The sequence below is a fragment of the Equus asinus genome, chromosome 4, assembly GCF_041296235.1.
Source record: "Equus asinus isolate D_3611 breed Donkey chromosome 4, EquAss-T2T_v2, whole genome shotgun sequence".
Taxonomy (NCBI): domain Eukaryota; kingdom Metazoa; phylum Chordata; class Mammalia; order Perissodactyla; family Equidae; genus Equus; species Equus asinus.
In genome coordinates, this window is record NC_091793.1 from 16,117,270 (window position 1) to 16,141,935 (window position 24,666).

At 47.3% G+C, this 24,666-nt stretch overlaps 2 protein-coding genes across 3 annotated transcripts in view; one reads left to right on the forward strand and one right to left on the reverse strand.

Moving 5' to 3' along the window:
- TTC38 (tetratricopeptide repeat domain 38) overlaps nucleotides 1–7,073 on the reverse strand; it is a 30,650-nt gene extending 23,577 nt beyond the window's left edge. For both annotated transcript variants that reach the window (XM_044777728.2, XM_014864473.3), the window contains exons 1-2: nucleotides 6,944–7,073; nucleotides 5,818–5,895 (exon numbers count right to left, since the gene is read on the reverse strand). In XM_044777728.2, the coding sequence (XP_044633663.1) occupies nucleotides 5,818–5,895; nucleotides 6,944–6,976 (111 nt within the window). In that variant the 5' untranslated portion in view covers nucleotides 6,977–7,073. The remainder of the gene's footprint in view (nucleotides 1–5,817; nucleotides 5,896–6,943) is intronic.
- A 10,205-nt stretch (nucleotides 7,074–17,278) lies between these two features.
- PKDREJ (polycystin family receptor for egg jelly) lies at nucleotides 17,279–24,163 on the forward strand. Its single transcript, XM_070508509.1, has 2 exons — nucleotides 17,279–17,414; nucleotides 17,517–24,163. Exons 1-2 carry the CDS (start codon nucleotides 17,279–17,281, stop codon nucleotides 24,161–24,163), a joined length of 6,783 nt encoding a protein of 2,260 aa, XP_070364610.1.
- Nucleotides 24,164–24,666: the final 503 nt, after the last annotated feature.

Below are 24,666 nucleotides of genomic sequence, written 5' to 3' on the forward strand. Positions count from 1 at the left end.
CGCTGGAAAAGCCCATAACACCGTTGCAGACCCCAAAGAGAGAGCACATCTAGGTGGGCTGCAACAGTAGGCACCTGCAGCCTGAAGCCCCCCTGTGACGGCCCCCACGGCAGAGGAGGGAATCCAAAGGGTCACTGTGGCTACGAAGAGGGGCCCAGGCCCAGTTAGCAACTACGGACAGGGTTCCTGGTTGGTGAAGTATAAACAGCTGCTCCCCCCACCGCAGCAGCTGAAACAAGTGAAAGGAGCAACTAAACTCTATCTCCATGCGGAGGCACAAATCAACAACATCAAGCAATATGAAAAAATACATTAAATCTCCAGAACAGAAAGAAAGCAACAAATACACAGAAAACAATCCCAAAGAAAATGAGATATATAACCTAAATGACGATGACTTCAAAACAGCCATCATTAAGATTCTCAATGAGTTAAGAGAGAATTCTGACCGACAACTCAACGAGTTCAGGAGCTATGTCACAAAAGAGTTTGATACGATAAAGAAGAACCAAACAGAAATATTGGAAATGAAGAACACAATAGAGGAGATTAAGAAAAATCTAGATGCTCTGAACAGTAGGGCCGATAATATGGAGGAAAGAATTAGCAATTTGGAAGATGGCAATATAGAATTGTTGCAGGCAGAGGAGGAGAGAGAAGCAAGACTTAAAAGATATGAAGAAACTCTCCGAGAATTATCAGACACAATTAGGAGATGCAACGTAAGGATTATAGGTATACCAGAGGGAGAAGAGAAGGAGAAAGGGGCAGAAAACCTATTCAAAGAAACAATGGCTGAGAACTTCCCAAATCTGGTGAGGGAGATGGATCTTCAGGTGACAGAAGCCAATAGATCTCCAAACTTTATCAATGCAAGAAGACCAACTCCACGGCATATAGTAGTGAAGCTAGCAAAAGTCAACGACAAGGAGAAAATATTAAGGACAGCCAGGCAAAAGAAACTAACCTACAAAGGAACCCCCATCAGGCTATCAGCAGATTTCTCAGCAGAAACTTTACAGGCTAGAAGAGAGTGGAATGATATATTCAAAAATCTGAAGGACAAAAATCTACAGCTGAGAATGCTCTACCCAGCGAAAATATCCTTCAAATACGATGGAGAAATAAAAACTTTCCCAGATAAACAAAAATTAAGGGAGTTCATTGCCACAAAACCTCCTCTTCAGGAAATCCTCAGGAAAACCCTCATTCCTGAAAAATCCAAAAAAGGAAAGGGGCTACAAAACCAAGAGCAGAGGAGATAAGTAGAAGGACAACAACAGAGAGTAGCAGCTCTACATCAGAACAGATTAAACCATGGGACGAGAAACAAAGGAAACTGAAGAAAACCGGAAAACAAGACACAAAATGGGAGTGGTAGGCCCCCACGTCTCAATAATCACTCTAAATGTAAATGGACTGAACTCCCCAATCAAAAGACACAGAGTGGCAGGATGGATCAAAGAACAAGATCCAACAATATGCTGCCTCCAGGAAACACACCTCAGCCCCAAAGACAAACACAGACTCAGAGTGAAAGGATGGAGAACAATACTCCAAGCTAATAATGAACAAAAGAAAGCAGGTGTCGCTATACTAATATCAGACAAGGTAGATTTCAAAGCAAAACAGATAAAGAAAGACAGACAGTATATAATGATAAAAGGGACTCTCCACCAAGAAGACATAACACTTATAAATATATACGCACCCAACACAGGAGCACCAAAATTTGTAAAGCAACTCTTAATAGAACTAAAAGAAGACATCAACAACAATACAATAATAGTAGGGGACCTCAACACACCATTAACACCAATGGACAGAACATCCAGACAGAAAATCAACAAGGAAATAATAGAATTAAATGAAAAATTAGACCAGATGGACTTAATAGATATATATAGAACACTTCATCCAAAAACAGCAGGTTACACATTCTTCTCAAGTGCACATGGAACATTCTCAAGGATTGACCATATTTTGGGAACCAAAGCAAACATCAATAAATACAAGAGAGTTGAAATAATATCAAGCATCTTTTCTGATCATAACGCTATTAAACTAGAAATCAACTACAAGAAAAAAGCAGAGAAAGGTGCAAAAATGTGGAGACTAAACAACACGCTTCTCAACAAACAATGGATCATTGAAGAAATTAAAGAAGAAATCAAATTTTATCTGGAGACTAATGAAAATGAGAACACGACATTCCAAATCATTTGGGATGCAGCAAAAGCAGTCCTAAGAGGGAAATTCATCGCAATACAGGCTCACCTCACTAAACAAGAAAAAGCTCACGTAAGCAACCTCAAACGACACCTAACGGAACTAGAAAAAGAAGAACAAACAAAGCCCAGAGTCAGTAGAAGGAGGGAAATAATAAAAATAAGAGCAGAAATAAACGATATTGAAACAAAAAAGACAATAGAAAGGATCAATGAAACAAAGAGTTGGTTCTTCGAAAGAATTAACAAAATTGACAAACCCCTAGCCAGACTCACCAAGAAAAGAAGAGAGAAAGCGCAAATTAATAAAATCAGGAATGACAGAGGAGAAATCACAACAGATACCAATGAAATACAAGAGATCATAAGAGAATACTATGAAAAACTATATGCCAACAAATTGAACAACTTGGAAGAAATGGACAAATTCCTAGACTCCTACAATCTCCCCAAACTGAATCAGGAAGAAATGGAGAATCTGAATAGACCAATCACAAGTAAGGAAATAGAAACGGTAATCAAAAACCTCCCCAAAAACAAGAGTCCAGGACCAGACGGCTTCTCTGGAGAATTCTACCAAACATTCAAAGAAGACTTAATACCTATTCTCCTCAAACTGTTCCAGAAAATTGAGAAAGATGGAGAACTCCCTAACACATTCTATGAAGCCAACATCACCCTGAGCCCCAAACCTGACAAGGACAACACAAAGAAGGAGAACTACAGGCCGATATCACTGATGAACATAGATGCAAAAATCCTCAACAAAATTTTGGCAAACCGATTACAGCAATACATCAAAAAGATTATACACCAGGATCAAGTGGGATTTATACCAGGGACACAGGGATGGTTCAACATCCGCAAGTCAATCAACGTGATACACTACATCAACAAAATGAAAAACAAAAACCACATGATCATCTCAATAGACGCAGAGAAAGCATTCGACAAGATCCAACACCCATTTATGATAAAAACCCTCAGTAGAATGGGTATAGAAGGAAAGTACCTCAACATAATACAGGCCATATATGATAGACCCACAGCCAACATCATACTCAATGGACAAAAGCTGAAAGCCATCCCTCTGAGGACAGGAACAAGACAAGGGTGCCCACTTTTACCACTCCTATTCAACATAGTACTGGAGGTGCTGGCCAGAGCAATTCGGCAGGAAAAAAAAATAAAAGGAATCCAAATAGGTAACAAAGAAGTAAAACTCGCGTTGTTTGCAGACGACATGATCTTATACATAGAAAACCCCAAAGAATCCACAGAAAAACTATTAGAAATAATCAACAACTACAGCAAAGTAGCAGGGTATAAAACTAACGTGCATAAATCAGTAGCATTTCTATACACTAACAATAAACTAACAGAAAAAGAACTCAAGAACTCTATCCCATTCACAATCGCAACGAAAAGAATAAAATACCTTGGGATAAACTTAACCAAGGAAGTGAAGGATCTATACAATGAAAACTACAAGACTTTCTTGAAAGAAATAGGCGATGACATAAAGAGATGGAAAAACATTCCTTGCACATGGATTGGAAGAATAAACATAGTTAAAATGTCCATACTACCTAAAGCAATATACAGATTCAATGCTATCCCAATCAGAATCCCAAGAACATTCTTCACAGAAATTGAACAAACAATCCTAAAATTCATATGGGGGAACAAAAGACCACGAATTGCTAAAGCAATCCTGAGCAAGAAAAACAAAGCCGGCGGAATCACAATCCCCGATTTCAAAACATACTACAAAGCTACAGTGATCAAAACAGCATGGTACTGGTACAAAAACAGGTCCACAGATCAATGGAACAGAATTGAAAGCCCAGAGATAAAACCACACATCTATGGACAGCTAATCTTCGACAAAGGAGCAGAGGGCCTACAATGGAGAAAAGAAAGTCTCTTCAACAAATGGTGCTGGGAAAACTGGACAGCCACATGCAAAAGATTGAAAATTGACCATTCTTTTTCACCACACACCAAAATAAACTCAAAATGGATCAAAGACCTAAAGATTAGGCCTGAGACAATAAGTCTTTTGGAAGAGAATATAGGCAGTACACTCTTTGACATCAGTTTCAAAAGAATCTTTTCGGACACTGTAACTCCTCAGTTGAGGGAAACAATAGAAAGAATAAACAAATGGGACTTCATCAGACTAAAGAGCTTCTTCAAGGCAAGGGAAAACAGAATTGAAACAAAAAAACAGCTCACTAATTGGGAAAAAATATTTACAAGCCACTTATCCGACAAAGGGTTAATCTCCATAATATACAAAGAACTCACACTGCTTAACAACAAAAAAACAAACAACCCGATCAAAAAATGGGCAGAGGACATGAACAGACATTTCTCAAAAGAAGATATGAATATGGCCAATAGACACATGAAAAGATGTTCATCATCGCTAATCATCAGGGAAATGCAAATCAAAACTACACTAAGATATCACCTTACCCCCGTTAGATTGGCAAAAACATCCAAAACCAAGAACGACAAATGTTGGAGAGGTTGTGGAGAAAGAGGAACCCTCATACACTGTTGGTGGGAATGCAAACTGGTACAGCCACTATGGAAAACAGTATGGAGATTTCTCAAAAAGTTAAAAATAGAAATACCCTATGACCCAGCCATCCCATTACTGGGTATCTATCCTAAGAACCTGATATCAGATATCTCAAGAGTCCGTTGCACCCCTATGTTCATCGCAGCATTATTTACAATAGCCAAGACGTGGAACCAGCCTACATGCCCAGAAACTGATGATTGGATAAAGAAGATGTGGTATATATACACAATGGAATACTACTCAGCCATAAAAAAAGACGAAATTGGCCCATTCACAACAATGTGGATGGACCTCGAGGGCATTATGTTAAGCGAAATAAGTCAGTCAGAGAAAGACGAACTCTATATGACTCCACTCATAGGTGGAAATTAGTATATTGACAAGGAGATCTGATCGGTGGTTACCAGGGAAAAGGGGGGGTGGGGGGAGGGTACGGAGGGGGAAGTGGTGTACCCACAACATGACTAACAAAAATGTACAACTGAAATTTCACAAGCTTGTAATCCATCATAACATTAATAAAAAAAAAAAAATCAAGCAAGCAATGTTAGATGGGAGTGCAGAGCATCACGTACGCTTGTGTAAGTATTGTTTACCTCGTGGTATGAATAAATGTAGCTATAAGATGCACCAAAAGGCCGGCCTGGTGGCGCAGCAGTTAAGTTTGCACGGTCCGCTTCTCAGCGGCCTGGGGTTCACCGGTTCGGATCCGGGGTGCAGACATGGCACCGCTTGGCACACCATGCTGTGGTAGGTGTCCCACATATAAAGTAGAGGAAGATGGGCACGGATGTTAGCTTAGGGCCAGGCTTCCTCAACAAAAAGAGGAGGATTGGCAGTAGTTAGCTCAGGGCTAATCTTCCACACACACACACAAAAAAAAAGATGCACCAAAAAATTTAAAAATGAAAAACATTAATTAAAAGCATTCACCAATTTAAAAAGCCTCAGCATGGACCTTTATAGGAGGGCCATGGCTCCTCTCAATGGGCATACCTGGGTCAGGACGGCATCGAACAGCCTGCAGGCCTCGTTGCTCGAGGTTGATAGCGAGAGCCCGGCATCATTCCACGCCTACACACGACCAGAGAGGAATATCAGGGCCTTATTTCATGCAGCCCTCGGAACAGAAACACCCCAACTCCAACCCCCAAACATGCACCGAAGATCCCGGACTGCCTAGCATCGTGCAGGTATGGGTTTCTGTAAGGCCCAACCTTGTGGGGCAGGCATGGACTCCCGGATTTCACAGAGGGTGCAGATCAGAGAGGGGAGCCCTGGGTAGGACAGATCTGGATGCTAATCCCAGTGGCCTCTAAATAGCTGTGTGCCCTCAGGCAAGACCTGCCCTCAGACCTTTGGCTGGGCCCTCTTTAAAATGGGGTTGGGAGATGTATGGGGTGACTGTGAAGTGTCCAGCCAGGGTGCAGACACTCAGTAAATGGGAGTCCCTGATCAGGCTGAGGGCACGTCTGGGAGGGCAGAACAGGGGTCTAGCGCAAGGGTGGGGAGGGTGGTCTTTCCACCTGGCTGCCACTATCTGCCAACCCTCGAAACAATTCCTGTCATTTCTCCACTTTATCAGACAATTGAGACCTTCAGGTCTGTCAGTGGAAACGTGCAGATTGTCAGAGCTGTGCACTGGAGCGAGTGCCCTGAGTCCCGCCAGAGGCACACAGTCCCATGACTCCTCTGGACGGGGAAACGCCCTCTCACCAGCACAGCGGGTCGCCCCTCGGGTTGAGTACTGCGTGGCTGCGGCCAAGTCCCCGCGCCCCTCCGAATTCCACTTTCCTTATCGGCAAAATGGACCCAGTGTCCCTGCCCTGGCGGATCCCGAAGGAGACACTAACGCCCGGCGTCCCTGCTGTGCCATGCCGTGTGGTTAAGGCCTTCTAGGAGGTCCCGGGATCTCGAGGGTACCCCCGACCCTCGCCCCTGGTTTCCCTGGGTTGGGGCCCCGCAGGAAGGTGCTCTGGTCCCTTGCGTACGCCCAGGACACACGCTCCCCGCCTCTCGGGGGTCGGCCCCCGCCTGACCCCGGGTCGCGCGCAGGTAGTACCCTGCCCCGCCCGGCGCCGAGCCACCCCCGGGGTTGCGGGGCCGGGGTCGCCTCCGGTACCTGGCAGTCGCGCAGAGACGCCGCAGTCGCCATGGCGCGCGGTCGGTGTCCGGGCGCTAGCTCCGCGTGCCGCCGCGGCCTTCCTGGGTTGGAGCAACGCGGGGCGGGGCGCGGCGGGGCGGGGCGGGGCGCGGCGGGGCGGGGCGGGGCGGGGCGGGGCGGGGCGGCGGCCGGGCTCTCCAGCTCGCTCACTGGTCGGCTTCGGACACGCCCACCCCGCCCGGCAAAGTCACGCTGGCGGCGCCCAGGCCAAGCGTCGGGCGCCAGTCCGCCCTGGGGGAGCGGGGTGGGGCGAGGTGCGATTTGAGGGCGTCCACGGGCTCCCCTCCTCCGGGGCTGCGGGCACCTGGGCGTGCTCGAGGGGGGCACGCTTCGGTGTGAGCCCCCGTGTACGCGCCTGCCTGTCCCATCAGACCGGGAGCCGGGGCGGCAAAGCCCGAGGGCGGGCCTGGGGATGCGCTCACCGCCCTCCAGCCCGGTCTTGCCTTCAATTCCCCCATCTGCTAGGGCGCTCCTCCCTGCCGGGGACCCTCTTGGGGAGGCGACTGCAGTCATCAGAGTCCCTTGCGAGGCAGGGGAGCCCTGGGACAGCCGTCACTTTCAAGGTCTTTGTAGTCCAGCTCAGAAGCTGTGCGCTCGCACATTAAAGAGGTCATTTTTGGCGGACATTCCATGCGACTGGCCCTACTGTGTTAGCCCACCGGTGCCCTGGGCCCCACCCCCTCTCCCTCTCACGGACTCGTAGCGGGCATATTACCGCCCTTTCCTGCAGTGTCAGCTACTTCACCTGCTGTCAGCCACAGACTTCCAGCCTCGACTGCTCTCTGCCAGTCTAACCCCTCCTGCCACCTACCCGAGATTGCCGGGGTCAAGCGAGTAGTTCAAGTGCGGTCCTTCCTTATTAAAATGTTGATATTGTGTTCATCACGGGGTTTTGCATTAATTTTGATTTTCAAAAATTTTCTATTAAAATATTATTTGTCTTATCGATGCGGGGTCGGTGAGCTGAAGAGTCAAAAGAAAGATTTCTTGGACTCTCAAAGTCTGGCAGTAGTGCTCTTTTATTTAGAGAATAGTATGGAATAGCATGGGGTCAGGACACACGGGCAGCAGGAGCTGCTGCTGCTGCCGCTGCTGCTGCATGGGTTGAGAGTAGGGCTAAATTTAAGGCATAGGTATGTGAGTTATCTCTTTACAAGACAAAGGAAAGAATCTGTAAAAAAAAGTTGTTAAAATGTTATCAGTGCAGGTGGGGTCTGGTTGGGTGGTCCTGTAACTTTTAGATAAGAATCAAACCAGATTAAGTAAATGGCAGAAGCCACCACCTTAAATACTATCTTCAGCTAAAGACAAAGGAGGATGTTGGTGGTGGGGGGTGTCAGCTACATGAGGTTACCAGACAAGCACAATAAACAAGAATTAAGTCTTTGCCGTCCCCATTAAGAGTTTCTACAAATAAGGTTATCCCCCCTTCCTCCTGGTGCAGAGACAGAGACACTCCCACAGATGGAGACTTCCTTCACAAATGCAAATGTCTCTCATCAAAGGGCAAGCAAATTCCACTCCTCAGAGCCTCCTTCTCATCTGCAGTTTTTAAAAGTAACTAGCCTAAAATAATCCTCATCATTATGTAAGAGATGAAGCTATAAAACTCTTAGAAGAAAACCTGGGGGTAAATCTTCACGTGATGTTGGATTTGGTAGTGGTTTCTTAGATATGACACCTGTCGATGAAAATAATCCATAACCAATCTATAAATGAAAATTTGGGAGAGTTTATTCTGAGCTAAAATGTGAGGACCATGGCCCAGGGCCTTTCTTCCCCAAGGAAGAAAGGGCACCGAAGAAGTGAGGTATACAGAGTAGTTGTATACCCCCAAACAGGATATTTTACATATGACTGAAATGTCTCTCCCACAATAGTCACAAGATTGCCCTGTAGGCACAAGGCTTGATGGACACAGCAGGTAGTGGGTCTGCTATCTCGGCAGGCGTAGCAGGAGGCAAGTTTATTGTCTTGAGCTGGGCGGTCACAGGTGAGCGCAGCAATCAGTTCCTAGCCTGCAGCAATCAGTTCCCAGCCTAAAGAATGATGCTTAATCCTTAAGTAAATGCCAACGTTGGGAGGGAGAAGGAAGTTGCACCTTTATCTCAAGGGCCTTTGCTCTTGCCATAGGGAATATCTAAAGCAGATATACAATGCATGCTCAACCGCCGTGGTCAGGCCCTTTTGGAAAAACAAGGTCAGGCTGAATTAGGTTTACACCAAATGGCTTCCTCATATACTTCAATATCCTATTGCTTGGCATTTTTATTTGTCACACCAAAAGGACAAATAACACAAGAAGACATAGAAATATTGTATTTCATCAAAATTAAAAACTTCTCTGCATCAAAGGACACTATCAAGAAAGTGAAAAGACAAACAGAATGGGAGAAAATATCTGCACATATTTGGCTATTGTGTATTGGGTACGACTCTGGTATCCAGAATGCATAAAAAACTCTTACAACTCAACAGCAAAACAACAAACAGCCCCATTTAAAACTGACTAAAGGATGTGATTAGACATTTCGCCAAAGAAGATACACGAATGGCCAATTAAAACTTGAAAAGATGCTCAGTGTCATTAGCCATCAAGGAAGTGCAAATCAAAACCACAATGAGATACCACTTCACACGGAGTAGGAGTGTTATAGAACCAAAAGTGTGTTCGGATCCTGGCACGGTCAGAGTCTGACTCTTGACCAGAAGTAGTCATCACACAAAGTAGGGTACATTTGCAGCAAATAGGAGGCCATGCGGAATCATTTCCAGAGTCATGGCATCCCCGAACAAAGGGAAGCAGGGACATTTATTTCGGACAGGGAATGACTATTCAAAAGGGAGAAGTGGGTATTGGCTTGCGCAGGCTCAGCTGGAAAACATGCTTCCACACACACTGCAGGTGATGGCAATAAGGCCTAAGCTCTTCCTGGAGAGACAGCGTTAAAAGTAAGGCAACGGTCATAGGCAGAGCTCCTGTGGGCTGGGTGTGGTTCAGGGTGGTTGGTGATTGCATCTCCTTAACAGAACAAAAGGAAAAAAAACTATCCATCTGGAAAAAGAATTAAAGGATTTTGAACCCACCCTTGAGTTCCTCAGGGCAATTAGGGGGTGGCAGGTTGGCTAGAATTAAAAAGGAAAACAAGTGTTGACAGGGTGGCAGGTAGGCTAGAATTAAAAAGGAAAACAAGTGTTGACAGGGACGTGGAGAAATTGCACCTTCATACATTGCTGGTAGAAATGCAAAATGGTGCAGCTGCTATGGAGAATAGGTAGGTGATTCCTCAAAAACTTAAACATGGAATGATTCAGCAATTCCACTCCCAGGTATATACCCAAAAGATTTGAAAACAGGTATTCAAGCAAAACCTTGTACACAAATGTTCATAGCAATGCTATTCACAATTCACAAAAGGTGGAAACAACCCAAATGTCCATCAACAGATGAATGGATAAACAAAATGTGGTGTATAGCCATATAATGGAATATTACTCAACTCTAAAAAGGAGTGAAGAACTGATCCGTGCTACAACACGGAGGGACCTCCAAAACGTGCTAAATGAAAGAAGCAGACACAAGGGTCACGCATGGTGCGGCTCCATTTCCATGAAGTGTCCAGGACCGGCAAATCCAGAGAGACAGAAAGGAGACTCCTAGCTGTCAGGGGCCAAGGGGAGGTAGGAATGGGGAGTGACTGCTTATGGGTGCAGGTTTCCTTTCAGAGCGATGAAGATGTTTTGGACCTACACAGAGGTGATGGGTGCACAACATCGCAAATGCGCTTAATGCCACTGAATGGTACTTTAAAACGGTTACTTTTAAGTGAACTTTACCTCAATATAAAAATATTATTTGTCCTGATTACTGAGGTTTTTGGCATCTCCACCATTAAATTTTGTGCCTGAGGTGAGTGCCTCTCTTCCTCCCACCCCTGTGTCCCCCCCTCTCCCCGAGTCCACTGTAAACTGGTGCCACACTGTGAAGAAGAATCTGGTAGTATGTGGCTGGTAAGTGAAAATAATCAGATCCCCAGGCTCCAACATTGCACCTGACAAATAAAAATAGCAAGCAATAGGATATATTGGAGTATATGAGGAAGCCATTTGGTATAAACCTAATTCGGCCTGACTTTGTTTTTTCCAAAAGGGCCTGACTGTGGCTGTTGAGTACATATTGTATATCTGCTTTAAAACATTCCCTATGGCCAGAACAAAGGCCCTTGAGATAAAGGTGCAACTTCCCTCCCCCTCCCAACGTTGGCATCTCCTTAAAGATTAAGCATCTTTCCTTAGGCTAGGAACTGATTGCGGTGCTCACCTGTGACCACTCAGCTGGAGACAACAGACCTGCCATCCTGCTGTGTTCACCGAGACAGCAGACCTACCTGCTATTTCCATCAATCGCTGTGCCAACAGAGCAGTCTCGCGACTATTGTAAAAGGACATTTTAATCCTGTGTGAAGTATCCTGTTTGGGGGTATATAACCTGTGCACCCCTCTTCCTTGGTGCCCCTTCTTCTTTTGGGAAGAAAGGCCCCGGGCCATGGTCCTCAGATTTCAGCTTAGAATAAACTCTCCCAAATTTTCATTTATAGATTGGTTATGGATTATTTTCGTTGACACACCCCAGCATGACCAGGAAGCCCCAAAGGCCAAGAACAACATTGAGGGTGGCGAGGAAGCCTCCCACCCTGCCCAGCAGAGGAGGAGGGGCAGGCCAGTCCCCCTCGAAGGGCCTTTGGGTGAGCCTTGTCCTGCACCTGATCCAGGGTGGATGTTGAAGAGGTGGGTGGGAGAGTGCCTTTGGAGACCAAAACACAGGATATGGCATTCCCCGCCCCCCCCCCCCCCCCGCAAGTGTTAGGGCCATCCTGGAGGCCCCTTGAGCTGTGCCCCTGGAGGCCCTGGGGCCCAAAAGCTGGTGTGGGCTGGTGGCAGTACCTCTGGTCAGTGAGTGGGGGCAGGGACTGCAGTGGGGAAGGCCACACTCCCGGCTGGTCAGAGCAAAGGGTGCCTGCGTTGCCTCTGGCCTGAGTGTGCCCTTGTTGGGGGGAAAGAGGGGCCTTTACCCAAGACCGGAAGAGTGGGGGTCTTGTATGGCATGGGTCAAAAATCCACAGACTTGGGGCTGAAGGATGTTGGGGCGACCCTGCCTAAGTGAGGGACCAGGTGAGAGGCCCGCGGTGAGGAAGGGCCCTCTGAGGAGCCCAGCATGCGCACAGGCCTGCAGCCGGGCACCAGCCACGACGCAGGAGCCAGCCTTTGGGCCCCTTCAGTTCCCCCTGGCGGTCAGAGGCAGTCTAGGGCGAGAGGCACAGGCCAGCGCTGGGGAGGGGAGATGTTTAACATACAACGATGTTAGAGTGTTGACCTTTCCGTGGACCCAAACCTTTTAATTTCTGAGAAAAACAATTTTTTTTTAAACTAAAAGTGAACGGAGAACTTGTATCCAAGGCATAGGGAAAAACTAGCTCACACAGTGAGTTTGAAGGAGCAGGGGGCAGGAAGAGGAGACATAAATGTGTTTTCCTAAAGTTTGAGATCTGCGTACCTAACATTCTGGTTACATTCATGAGGGGACAAGCCCGAGGTGCTTAGCAACATTATTTATAATAGAAGAACATAGAAAGCAACCTTGACGGCCGTCAGCAGAATAGATAAACTCGAGTCTATTCCCTCAACAGACGACCAGGCAGTTGTGAAAGGGAATGAACCAAAGCTACGTAAGCAGAACCGAGTGATGCTCACTCCAGTCCTTAGAAGGACACTTGCAGCACAATCGCACTATTTAAAGTTTGGTAACATGCAAAACAATATATTGCTCAGGGGTTGGTTCCAACGGAAACAGTAAAGAAACGTGAGAATAATAACAACTAAACCTAGGTGGATGGATGCCTCGGGAGGGTGCTGGGGATTCTCTCTTGGAGGGTGCACTGAGGCCGTCAACTGTACCGGGATTGTTTTCTTTCTTTGGCTGGGATGTGGGCACGTGGGTGTTATTATTCCCTATAGATTTTGTACGTCTTAGATGTTTTATAATCACCCCTCACACTCCCTTCTGCCGACGGTCCCACGTCTCTGCTCTACCATGTCAGCAAAACTTGCCCAGAGTTGTATGTGGCTGTCCCCACCACGCCACTGACACAGCTCTTATCCAGGATGACCTCCTGTTCCCAAACCCAGTGGCCACCTCTCCCACCTCACCTTCCTCACCCTCGGCTGCACCTGACAACAGCTGGCCATGCCCTTTCTCAAACGCCCTCTTCCTGTGGCTCCCAGGACACCACAGCCTCTTGGCTCTCTCCACCCCACTGCCGCTCCTTCTCTGGCTCCTCCTTGGCCTGGCCTTTAAATACTGGAGGACTCTAGGGTCCGTTCACTTCTCCATGTGTGCCTTCTCCCTATATGACCGCTGAGTCTTCAGCCCTGACCTCTCCCACTGTCTTAATCTGCTCAGGCTGCTGTAACAAAATACCATAGACTGGGCAGCTTAAACAACAGACGTTTATTTCTCGTAGTTCTGGAGGGTAGAAGTCCAAGATCAGGGGGCCAGCATGGTAGATTGTTGGTAAGGGCCCTCTTTCTGGCTTGCAGATAGCCTCCTTCTCATAACATCCTCACATGGCCTTTCGGGCCTTTCCCTGGTATGTGAACCCAGGAAGGAGGGAGAAGGAGGCAGAGGGAGGGAGGGAAGGGAGAGGGAGGGGGGAGAGAGAGAGACAGAGAGACAGAGAGACAGAGAGACCTGTCTGTTTCTCTTCTTATAAAGCCACTGATCTCATCCTGAGGGCTCCAACCTCATGACCTCATCTAACCCTAATTACCTCCCAAAGGCCCCACCTCCAAATACCATCATATTAGTGATTAGGGTTCCACCACATGAATTTGGGGGGGGCACACACTTAGTCCATAACCCTTCTAATACCAGACTTAGATCAGGTGTCCCACAGGAAACTGCTGAGATTTGACTGTTTGGCCTTCAAAGCAGCAGTTTTCTGTGGTCCAACCTCAGTCCCTTCTTGGGTAGCTCTGGTTGGGATGTAACAGGCACAACATGATCAAACTAGGAGTGGAGTCACCCTTGTTTGTTCTTTTTCACTCACATCTAACATCCAGGGCCAGTTTATTGTGCGTGCAACCTGGGCAGTCGTACAGGGCCTCACACTTAGAAGGGCCCTGTGCTTGCTTTAAAGCTCTGCTGTCACCACCTTGAAATTCCTAACAATTTTTGAACAAAGGCCCTGCATTTTCATTTTTCACAGGGCCCTGAAAATCATGTAGCCAGTCCTGCTGACATCCAATCCGTTAACAAGTGCTGTGTTTTCTGAATTCCCCACCGCTCGCCGCCTCCACCATCACAAACCCTAACCAAGTCGGGATCAGCTCACGCACATAGCAGTTGCTCTTCCAGCATCTAGGCCTGGCCCTTTGATTTCACTGGACTCCCCCTAATTGGCTTCTACCCCTCATAATTGGCCTTCCTTCTTTCACTTCTGCCCGCCTACAATCTGTTTCCCCGCACAGCAGAATGATGCTTCCAAGGAACTCAGACCAGAGCCCTTCCCTGCTTAAAACCCTCCAAAGGCTTCCCATCCCATTTTTGAATTTGAACCCATTTGAATTTGAGATAAAATTCAGATATGTGCCCACACCCTCAAGACCCTGCATGCTCTGGTCTCCGACCATCTCTCCACCTACGTCTCCTACCACTCGCTCTCCTTCCTGCTCACTCCAGCCACACTACTAACCTCTGTCTCTCCGCCTCCATGCCTCTGCGCTCACAGTTCCCCCTGCTGGAAATGCTACTCCCTAGCTCTTTATGAGGCTTGCTCCCTCATTTCATGCAGGTCTGCTGGCTCAGATGGCTCCTCCTCAGAGAGGCCTTCCCGGACTACCCTATGTCATTCTCAATCCTGATCTCTTAGCTATTTTTCTTCACACCACTTAGCACATCTGAAATCACACATGCCTTGGTTATTTTTGCTTGTTTCTCATCCCCATTATAACGGACGCTCCATGAGAAATGGGATGAGGGCTAATGCCTAGAAAAATGCCTGGCACGCAGCAGGTGCTCAAGAAATGGGTGTGGAATGACTAATGCTAAACGAATTAACAAGGAACGAAAGAAAAAAGTCAAGAGGGGATAATAAAAAAATGAATAATAAAGTGGTAGACCTAAATCCAACCATATCAATAATTATATTAAATGGTGATAGTAATCACATTAAATGTTGATGGTCTAGTATTTCAATTAAAAGGCAGAGACTGACTGAGTGGATAAAAAAATAAAACCCTATTAAACGTTGCCTATGAAAGACCATTTTAAATATAAAGACATGAATAAGTTGAAAGTAAATGAATGAAAAAAGATATGCCATTTAAACAGTATGCACAAGCCTAGTGTGGCTATTTTATTTTTTCCAGTTTTATTGAGATGCAATGTGCCTAATTTATTTATGTATTTATTTATTTATTTTTGAGGAAGTTTAGCCCTCAGCTAACTACTGTCAATCCTCCTCTTTTTGCTGAGGAAGACAGGCCCTGACGTAACATCCATGCCCATCTTCCTCTACTTTATACATGGGACGCCTACCACAGCATGGCTCTTGCAAGCGGTGCCATGTCCGCACCCAGGATCCGAACCGACGAAACCCGGGCTGCCGAGAAGCAGAATGTGGGTACTTAACCACTGCGCCACCGGGCCGGCCCCTGCCTAATTTAGTAACAGGTAGAAAAAGAGTTCAAAAGAAAGATTATTACCAAAGATAAAGAGAGATATGTCATAACGGTAAAAGGAGCAACTCATCAGAAAGACATAACCACAAATGTGTATACACCTAATAAATAGAGCCCCAAAATACACAAAAGCAAAAATGGACAGAATTAAAGAATGAAATAGACAATTCTACAGTCATGGTAGGAGAGATTAACGTCCTATCTCAGCAACTGACAGAAAAACTGGACAAAAATTCAGAGAAGACACAGAAAATCTAAGCAAGAGAACCGACCATCTTGATCTAATTAACATGTATAGAACACCCCCCCCCCAACAACAGTAGAATATACATTCTTCTTAAGTGCAGGGGGAACATCCATCAAGACAGACCACACAGTGGGCTTTCAAACAAGTCTCAATAAATTTAAAGGCATAAAAATCATACAGAATGTATTCTCTGACTACAACAAAATCAAATTAGAAATCAATAACCGTAAGATTTTCACAGAAACTGCAAATATCTGGAAATTAAACAATCCATGTTAAACTAATTCATGGGTCACAACTAAAATAGGGGAAATTAAAATATATATATATATATGTTTTGTTTTTTTTTTTGAGGAAGATTAGCCCTGAGCTAACTGCTGCCAATCCTCCTCTTTTTTGCTGAGGAAGACTGGCCCTGAGCTCACATCCATGCCCATCTTCCTCTACTTTATACGTGCAACGCCTACCACAGCATGGTGTGCCAAGCAGTGCCATGTCCGCACCTGGGATCCAGGCCGGCGAACCCCAGACCACCGAAGCAGAAGGGGCGCACTAAACCGCTGCGCCACCAGGCCAGCCCCTAAAAAACATTTTTACCTGGGGCTGGCCCCGTGGCCGAGTGGTTGGGTTCGCGCGCTCCGCTGCAGGCGGCCCAGTGTTTCGTTGGTTCGAATCCTGGGCGCGGACATGGCACTGCTCGTCGGACCGCGCTGGGGCAGCGTCCCACATGCCACAACTAGAAGAACCCACAACGAAGAATACACAACTATGTACCGGGGCGCTTTGGGGAGAAAAAGGAAAAAATAAAAAAAAATCTTAAAAAAAAAAAAAACATTTTTAACTGAATGATAAAGATAGGACAAATACGTGGCACCTAGGTAAGCAGTGTTTGGAGGGAAACTTACAGCAATAAGTGGTTCCATTAGATAAGAAGAAAATCTAAATTCAGTGACTCAAGGTTTCACCTTAAGAAAGTTTAAAAAGAAAAGCAAAAGAAGAAACCCGAAGTCAGACCTCCCCGGGCGCTCAGGTTGCTCAGAGTCCCGCCTGATTCCACCGTTTTGAGGCCAGCTGTCCCCAGGAGGGGGATTCCTGCTAAGGGGCCTCCTCGCAGGTTCAGGACACTGGGCCGCATTCATCCTACCAGCCCTCCCGGACCAGCCGCCCACACAGGCGCGGGAAGGGGCCCCACTCGCGGCTTCAGAGAGCCCCGCGGCCCCCGTGACCCCCGCGCCCCGCGCCCCGCGCCCCGCGGCCGTTGGCCCGCCCCCGCAGCGCCTCCCCGTTTCCCCAGGGCGGTGGGCATCATGCGGCCGGGACCCGCGCTCCTCCTCCTGGGCCTGGGCCTGGGCCTGGGCCTCGGCCTCGGCCTCGGCCGCCTCCCTGCGCCCCGGGCTGCTCGCGGGGTGCGGGCCGCCGTCCCCGGGGCGCCCGCCTCGCTGCCCGGCGGCCTTCGCGGCCTGAGCCCCGCCGAGGCCCGCCGCCCCCCGCCCGAGGCCCGGGCCCGCATCCCGGCGCGGGGCGAGGCGGCCGCGCCGCCCTCCTTCAGGGGCGCCCCGGGCCTCGGGGGGCGCGGCGACCGCCTCCGCCTGCGGCCCCGCGTGGCCCCTGGGGGCGGCGTGGTCTTGAGCGGCGGCCGCAGCCTCTGCCTCCCTGGCGGCCCCGCGCGGTGGCCGCGCCGGGCCTGCCTCCGCGTACACGTCCTGCTCCGAGCCGGCAGAGCTGCCCGCAGCGCCAGCGCGCCCACCCACGTGGACCTGTACCTGTCAGCCGCCGGGCGCCGGCTGGCCCTGCTGTGGGTCACCCCCCGGCTGCGCTCACCTGGGCGACTGCAGTGGACGTTCTATCTCTGGCCCGTGGAGCCCGGAGTGGCCGCCGCCGCCTCCTCCCACGTGTCGCCCCGTTCCGTTCTGCCCGGAGAGCCTCAGCCCTACGTGGGCTTCGTGGCCCAAACCAAATGTCCTACAGATGGGCCCACCCGTGTCGTTTTAAAAGCTGTCAACTCAAACAGTTCCCAAGACATGGAGTCTTCCGTGTCCTGCCAGATGTCACCACAGGTGCCCTGCGTTATCCAACAGGTAAAGATCATCAATACGGATGAGGAAGGGTCTCCCTTGAGATTGACCAGGAAGATGGAAGCCACCATCAATGTCACCGAGGCGTTTGACTGCCTGTTGGCCCTGTCCATTTCTCGGCGCTGGAGAGTCTACTCTGTGCCTTCTGTATATGATGAACCAGACTGGCCTCACCCTTTGGATGCACCACAACTCCCATTAGGGAGACCTCCAACAACGATACATATCCCCCAGAATTCGTTATCTTTGGGGGTATATGTGTTTAATTTCACATTGTCCATCAATGTATCGGATCCCATCAAGCGTACCTTACGAGGTTCAGATTCTATCTATGTTGCCATTGTTAAGAGTTTCCTGAAGGCGGTTATTCTTGGGAAGTCCAACATAACAGTTGATTTCACAGATGGGCTGGTTCTGAATGGAACAACGTCCTCTGATCCAGATGCAAACAACCCTTCAGAAGGCCTCCAGTTTTCTTGGTACTGTACCACCAATCCAAAAAACTACCATACAGATAGAATAACAGTGATGAGCAAGGACGTTTGTCTCCCAGAGCAGGCTGATCTGAAGTGGACATGGGCCTCTGGCCCTGTACTAACACTTCTGCCAGAAACCCTTAGAGGTGGCCATGTGTATTTTTTCAGAATGGTGGTCCAGAAGAATGACCGAACAGCATTTGCTGATAGAAGGGTACATGTGCTCCAAGGACCGACACCTATAGCAGACATTTCATGTATTGAAAATTGTGATACGGTTTTAGTTGTATCAGATAGATTTTCTTTGTTTCTAGACTGCATAAATTGTGCAAGAAACCGTGATTCCTATAAATGGTCAATTCTGTTGTCTTCAGGTGACGAGATGCCATTTGATTGGACGGGGCAAACGACGACAGGGAGAAATGGTGCTTATTTGTCTGTAAAAGCGTTTGCTTTTAAGCATTTCTCTGAAGCTAAGTTTTGGATTTCTCTATCTGTAGCAACTTGGAGTGGAGCAAACTTGTCGTTCAGGCATTCCTTTATTATTAACCACGTCCCTGAAATCGGAGAATGTGAAATTAACCCAGCTAAAGGAATTGCATTTTTTACTAAGTTTGTTGTCCAGTGCCGTAATTTTAAGGATAAGAACATGCCTCTTACATATAAAATAATAGTTTCTGATTTGCATGGTTTGGGTGAAATCAGTTCTTTAAAAGAGAACACCTTTGGGGCCATCCTGTATTTGGGAAATAGTCCCACATCACCTCCTTCCTTTCTTCCTGTTGGTGGGTTGACTGCTCGCCATGGCGTGAAGATACATGCTCAGGTATATGACTATCTAGGAGCTTTTTCTCAGGCGACTTCGTACGCCACTGTAGAGCCTCCTACTAATAAATACTCGTCAGAGGCTGTGCTGCATCAGTTACACAATGCCACCATGGGACCCAATTCATCACTGTCGACCTTGCTTCAAAAGCAGGATTTTTTAGCTGCAGGTTATTTAATGTATATAGCAGCTTCCATTTTGAATAGCATGAAAACCGAAGTAACTCTGCAAGCTGACAGAGCCAAACTCCAGGAACACCTCGTCAATCAGTCCTTCCTGCTTCCTGTAAGCACTTTGGAGGAAATTAGCCAGGTAGTCACAACTATAACGAAATTAACCCAGGGAGCCTCTGAATTCACTCGAGTTGCTCAGAAACTTGCCACGGTCAGGCTCTGGCAAGCAAGTCAAGCCCTACGACGGTATCAACAAAAAGATAAACACTTTCGCTCTGAACAAATAGAAATCTTGAGCACGGGAATATCAACAAGTTTTTCTAATATCCTAAAAGTGACTGCTCGTCACGAAGTTGCTGAAGATCCTTTCTATATAGTAGAATCTCTAGCAGAAACAGTATTGGCTGGTAAAGTGCCGGGGAACAAAAGCACTGTGATAAGGGGCTCCGGCTTTAACATGTATCTCGAGAAAACTGAAAAGTGGGATGTTAGCAAGGTCTTCAGCAATGAGAAAGACTGTCGAAATTGTTTCCATCCCACACTGAATGTGAGCAGCGTTCCTAGTTTGCCTGCAAATGCTCCAGTTTCCACAATGTTTTGTGAGTTTGAAGAGGACCCTTTTCCTTGGTTAAATTACCCCGCAAACGTTTTGACAGAGGTGGTTGGATTCAGAATGACAGGAGCTGCAGCTAACGGTGACGTGGTAGAGATCACACCTGATGTATCGGAAGTGTACCTCGTCAGAAAAAACTTGAGCTTTGCGGCCTTTAATCTCACAGTGGGACCCAGCAGTGACTCGTTGGTTGATGGGTGGCTGAAAAAGACAACAGGGGCATTTCGTTTTGAAGTGGACAGCGGAGCAGTGAAAGAGGTGTTGGTTCACATTGTGACAGAGGTGACTGTGTTGTTCACAGTGTTGGTGTATGCTGGCGGTCAGATCACCCCCACTGCTCTGGTCGCCGCCTTCCTCGTGCCGCATGACCTCCCTCCAATTGCCAACCAGAGTGACCTGTTTGACCCGGCCTGTATGGTGAAGGAGGCCCGCGTGGTTTGCCTTCCACCAGCCCTGCTGCAAGTCATAGCTCAGCGAAGCGGCTCATCTGAGTGTGCCATAACCATTCTTCTGCAGGCACCTCGTTTTGTCATGGAGCCCAGTGACAAGCTAGTGAGAATTTCTCTCTTCAGCGTAAACTGCTTGTACATGAATGGGATTCAGAGTGATTGGAGAGAAGATACCTGCGTTCTTGGAGAGAAGACCACCTGGCACAAAGTGCACTGTATCTGCAAGCACACAGGGAGGGCCAAGCGGCAGCTGGATGCAATAAAGCTAGCCAACGTTCACCTGCGCACCCACTATTTGACGGCCAAGGTGATTGTGGTCCCGAATCCTGTGGATCTACGGGTAGAGGTCATCAAGAACGTTGTCCACAACCCTGTGACCCTTTTGGTTGTCGTTTTCATTATGCTCGTATACATAGTCCTAGCTTTCTGGGCCTTGCACAGAGATGAAATGGACCCACTTCTTCGGGAACAGGTGATAGTTTTACCTGATAATGATCCTTATGATAATGTATGTTACGTAGTCACTCTTTTTACCGGAAGCCGTTGTGGGTCTGGGACCAGGGCCAATGTCTTTGTCCAACTGATGGGGACAGAGCGTACCAGTGATATGCATTGTTTAACCCACCCGAATTTTACAACTCTCTACCGAGGAAGCATCAACCCTTTCCTCCTGACGACAAAAAGTGACTTGGGAGACATCCATTCCATTCGTGTGTGGCACAACAACGAGGGCAGAGACCCCAGTTGGTATTTAAGTAGAATCAAGGTGGAAAATCTGCTTAGCAGACAAATCTGGCTGTTCGTCTGCCGGGAATGGCTTTCTGTTGACACCTCTGTGGACAGAACCTTTCATGTTACGCACCCAGATGAGCCTCTAAGCAGAATGGACTTTTTCCTGATAGACACCGGTTATAAGCTGGGGATGAATCACCCATGGTTCTCTGTTTTTTCTGGTGTCATCCCTAAACCATTCACTAGGCTCCAGAGACTGTCTTGTTGTTTAGCAATGTTGCTGTCCTCCCTGATGTGTAACATTATGTTCTTTAATCTAAATAAACAAAAAACCAAGGCAGAAGGGGGGCAATATATCAGATCAATGATGATAGGAATGGAAAGTGTCTTAATTACCCTCCCTGTGCAAGTAATGATCACATTTCTGTTCACCTGTTCCCAGAAGAAACCTCAAGCGACTCTAGATGAGGTGGCTCCTCAGGAGCATCCCTTGATGTCAGAAGAAAGTGGGTACTGGGAAGAACGTTTGGAAAAGTGGCATGCTCACGAAACTGCTGAGCCACACGCCCAGGAGGCTGAAAAGCTTCCATCTAGGAAAAAGACTAGACTTCCTAAGGCTTCTGTCAAGGCAACCTCTAAAAGAGGGCACCAGCGTAAGAAAGCAGGAAGCAAGGTCTCACATCTCCACAGAACCAATATAAATGCCAGTAATGCAAACGTGAACAACAGTCAAGATGTTCCTCCTGCAGAGCCCGCTTCCCAGGAGGATCCTACACCTGTCGAAAAGCCCAGGATTGTTCTGCCTTGGTGGTGTGTTTATATAGCCTGGTTCCTGATTTTTGCCACTTGTAGCATATCCTCATTCTTCATTATATTTTATGGACTGACTTATGGCTATGAAAAGTCAACAGAGTGGCTCTTTGCATCATTTTGTTCATTCTGTCAGTCAGTTTTTCTGGTGCAGCCATCTAAAATTATCCTCTTGTCAGGCTTCAGAACAGGTAAGCTTAAGTACTGTAAAAACCTTTCGTGGGTAAGCAAGTATCGTTACAGTGAGATCAAGCTGCACAACGTGAGCATGCAGCCCGATGAGAGGCGCAAGCTCCATCAGCGCATCACCCAAATCCGAGGCACGAGGATGTACCAACCCCTCACAGAGGACGAAATCAGAATATTCCAGAGAAAGAAGAGGCTCAAGAGAAGAGCTTTGCTCTTCCTGAGTTACATTCTAACTCATTTTATCTTCCTAGCCCTTCTGTTGAGGCTTGTCGCCCTTCTACACCACACTGACAGCTTTTACTATAATCAGTTCATTCGTGACCAGTTCTCCGTGGACCTTGCTACGGTGACCAAGCTGGAAGACATCTATCGGTGGCTGAACAGTGTGCCGCCGCCTTTGTTGCACAATGACCTGAACCCCACGTTTCTTCCTGACAGCTCTTCTAAAATCCTCGGCCTTCCACTGATGAGGCAGGTGAGGGCAAAACCTGGTAAAAAAACTTGTCTGCCTGCCAAAAACTTTGTGCAAACCAGCATGGCAGGAGAAATTCATTGTCATCCCGAATATGGCACCGATCCAGAAGACACAGAAAACTATTCTAGCCTTTGGAATAAAGTTAAAAAGCGGGCTATCGACAAGAATGCCAAAGGGTTTACTTATAAGCCTCCAGAAAAGAAATGGGTGTATTTTTCCTATGGACTTTTACATACCTATGGATCAGGAGGATACGCATTCTATTTTTTTCCAGAACAGCAGCAGTTTAATTCCACATTGAGGCTCGAGGAACTCCAGAGAAGCAATTGGCTTGATGAGAAGACATGGGCTGTGATTCTGGAGCTGACAACTTTTAATCCAGACGTAAACCTGTTCTGTACCATTTCAGTCATATTTGAGGTTTCTCAGTTAGGAGTTGTAAACACAAGCATATCTGTGCACTCTTTCTCACTTGCTGTTTTCAACAGAAAAACCTCAGCAGAAATCTACCTGTATGTGGCCATCCTCATTTTTTTGGTAGCCTACATTGCCGATGAGGGCTACATCATTATGCAGGAAAGGGCTGCCTACGTGACAAGTGTGTATAATTTGCTCAACTTTGCTTTAAAATGCATATTTGCTGTGTTAATTGTGTTCTTCCTCAGGAAACACTTCTTAGCCAGTAGCATAACTCAGTTTTACTTGTCGAACACTGAGGATTTCATTCCCTTTCATGCAATTTCTCAAGTCGATCACATCATGAGGATAATTTTGGGTTTCCTGTTATTTCTGACAATTTTGAAGACCCTCAGGTATTCCAGAATCTTCTATGATGTGCGTCTGGCTCAGAGGGCCATCCAGACTGCCCTTCCTGGCATCTGCCACATGGCCTTAGTGGTGTCCGTGTATTTCTTTGTGTATGTGGCCTTCGGCTACCTGGTATTCGGTCAGCATGAATGGAACTACTGTAACTTCATTCATGCCACTCAGACAATATTCTCCTATTGTGTTTCAGCTTTTCAGAACACTGAATTTTCCCATAACAAGGTTCTCGGGGTCCTGTTCCTCTCGTCTTTTCTGCTGGTGATGATCTGCATATTGATCAACTTATTTCAGGCAGTGATCTTGTCTGCCTACGAGGAAATGAAGCAGCCCGTGTTTGAGGAACCATCAGATGAAGCGGAAGCAATGACCTATCTGTGTCACAGGCTAAGACATATGTTTAGCTTTCTGCCCTGCCAATCTGAGGCCAAAGATGAACCCGAGTTCTTCGTCGACATGCTGTATGGGCAGCCAGTGAAGACCGGCCGCCAGTATCTGGGGCTGAAGACCAGAAACATTAATGGGCAGAAAATGGTTTATCTTGTTGTGTGATCGATGACAGTTTCAAGAGCCACAGTCCAGTTTCCCCTGAATGCTCAGTTTGCGGGGTTAAGGAACGTTTAGTGGCTCGGCCGTGCTTTGTACCCATATCCTCCTCAGTGCACACCCACTACTTGGCCTCCACTCTCGGGAACATGAAAGGAGGGTGTTGGAGTGTAGTGCAGCATCTGGGGAAAGAGGAGGATGACCAGGTGTGAGTCCTGGGTTGATCTCCCATTAGATAAGAATCAGGCGTCTGGGGGTCCCGCAGTAGTTTAGAGGATTAGAGACGCAGCTGAAGAGACGCAGTCTGAAGCTTCCCGTCGACTCCTTAAGGCTCCTGCACGTTAAAGATGTAAAATTTGATAACATTTTCTGGCCGTGAGACATGAGTTTTGTTAAACAACAGAAAGGTGTGTGTGTGTGGGAATTCCCACCCAAAGACAGTAAATATTCTGTATATTGAAGATAGCAATGTATTCATCCAGGATCTGGGCTCTTGGTTATCTATGGCA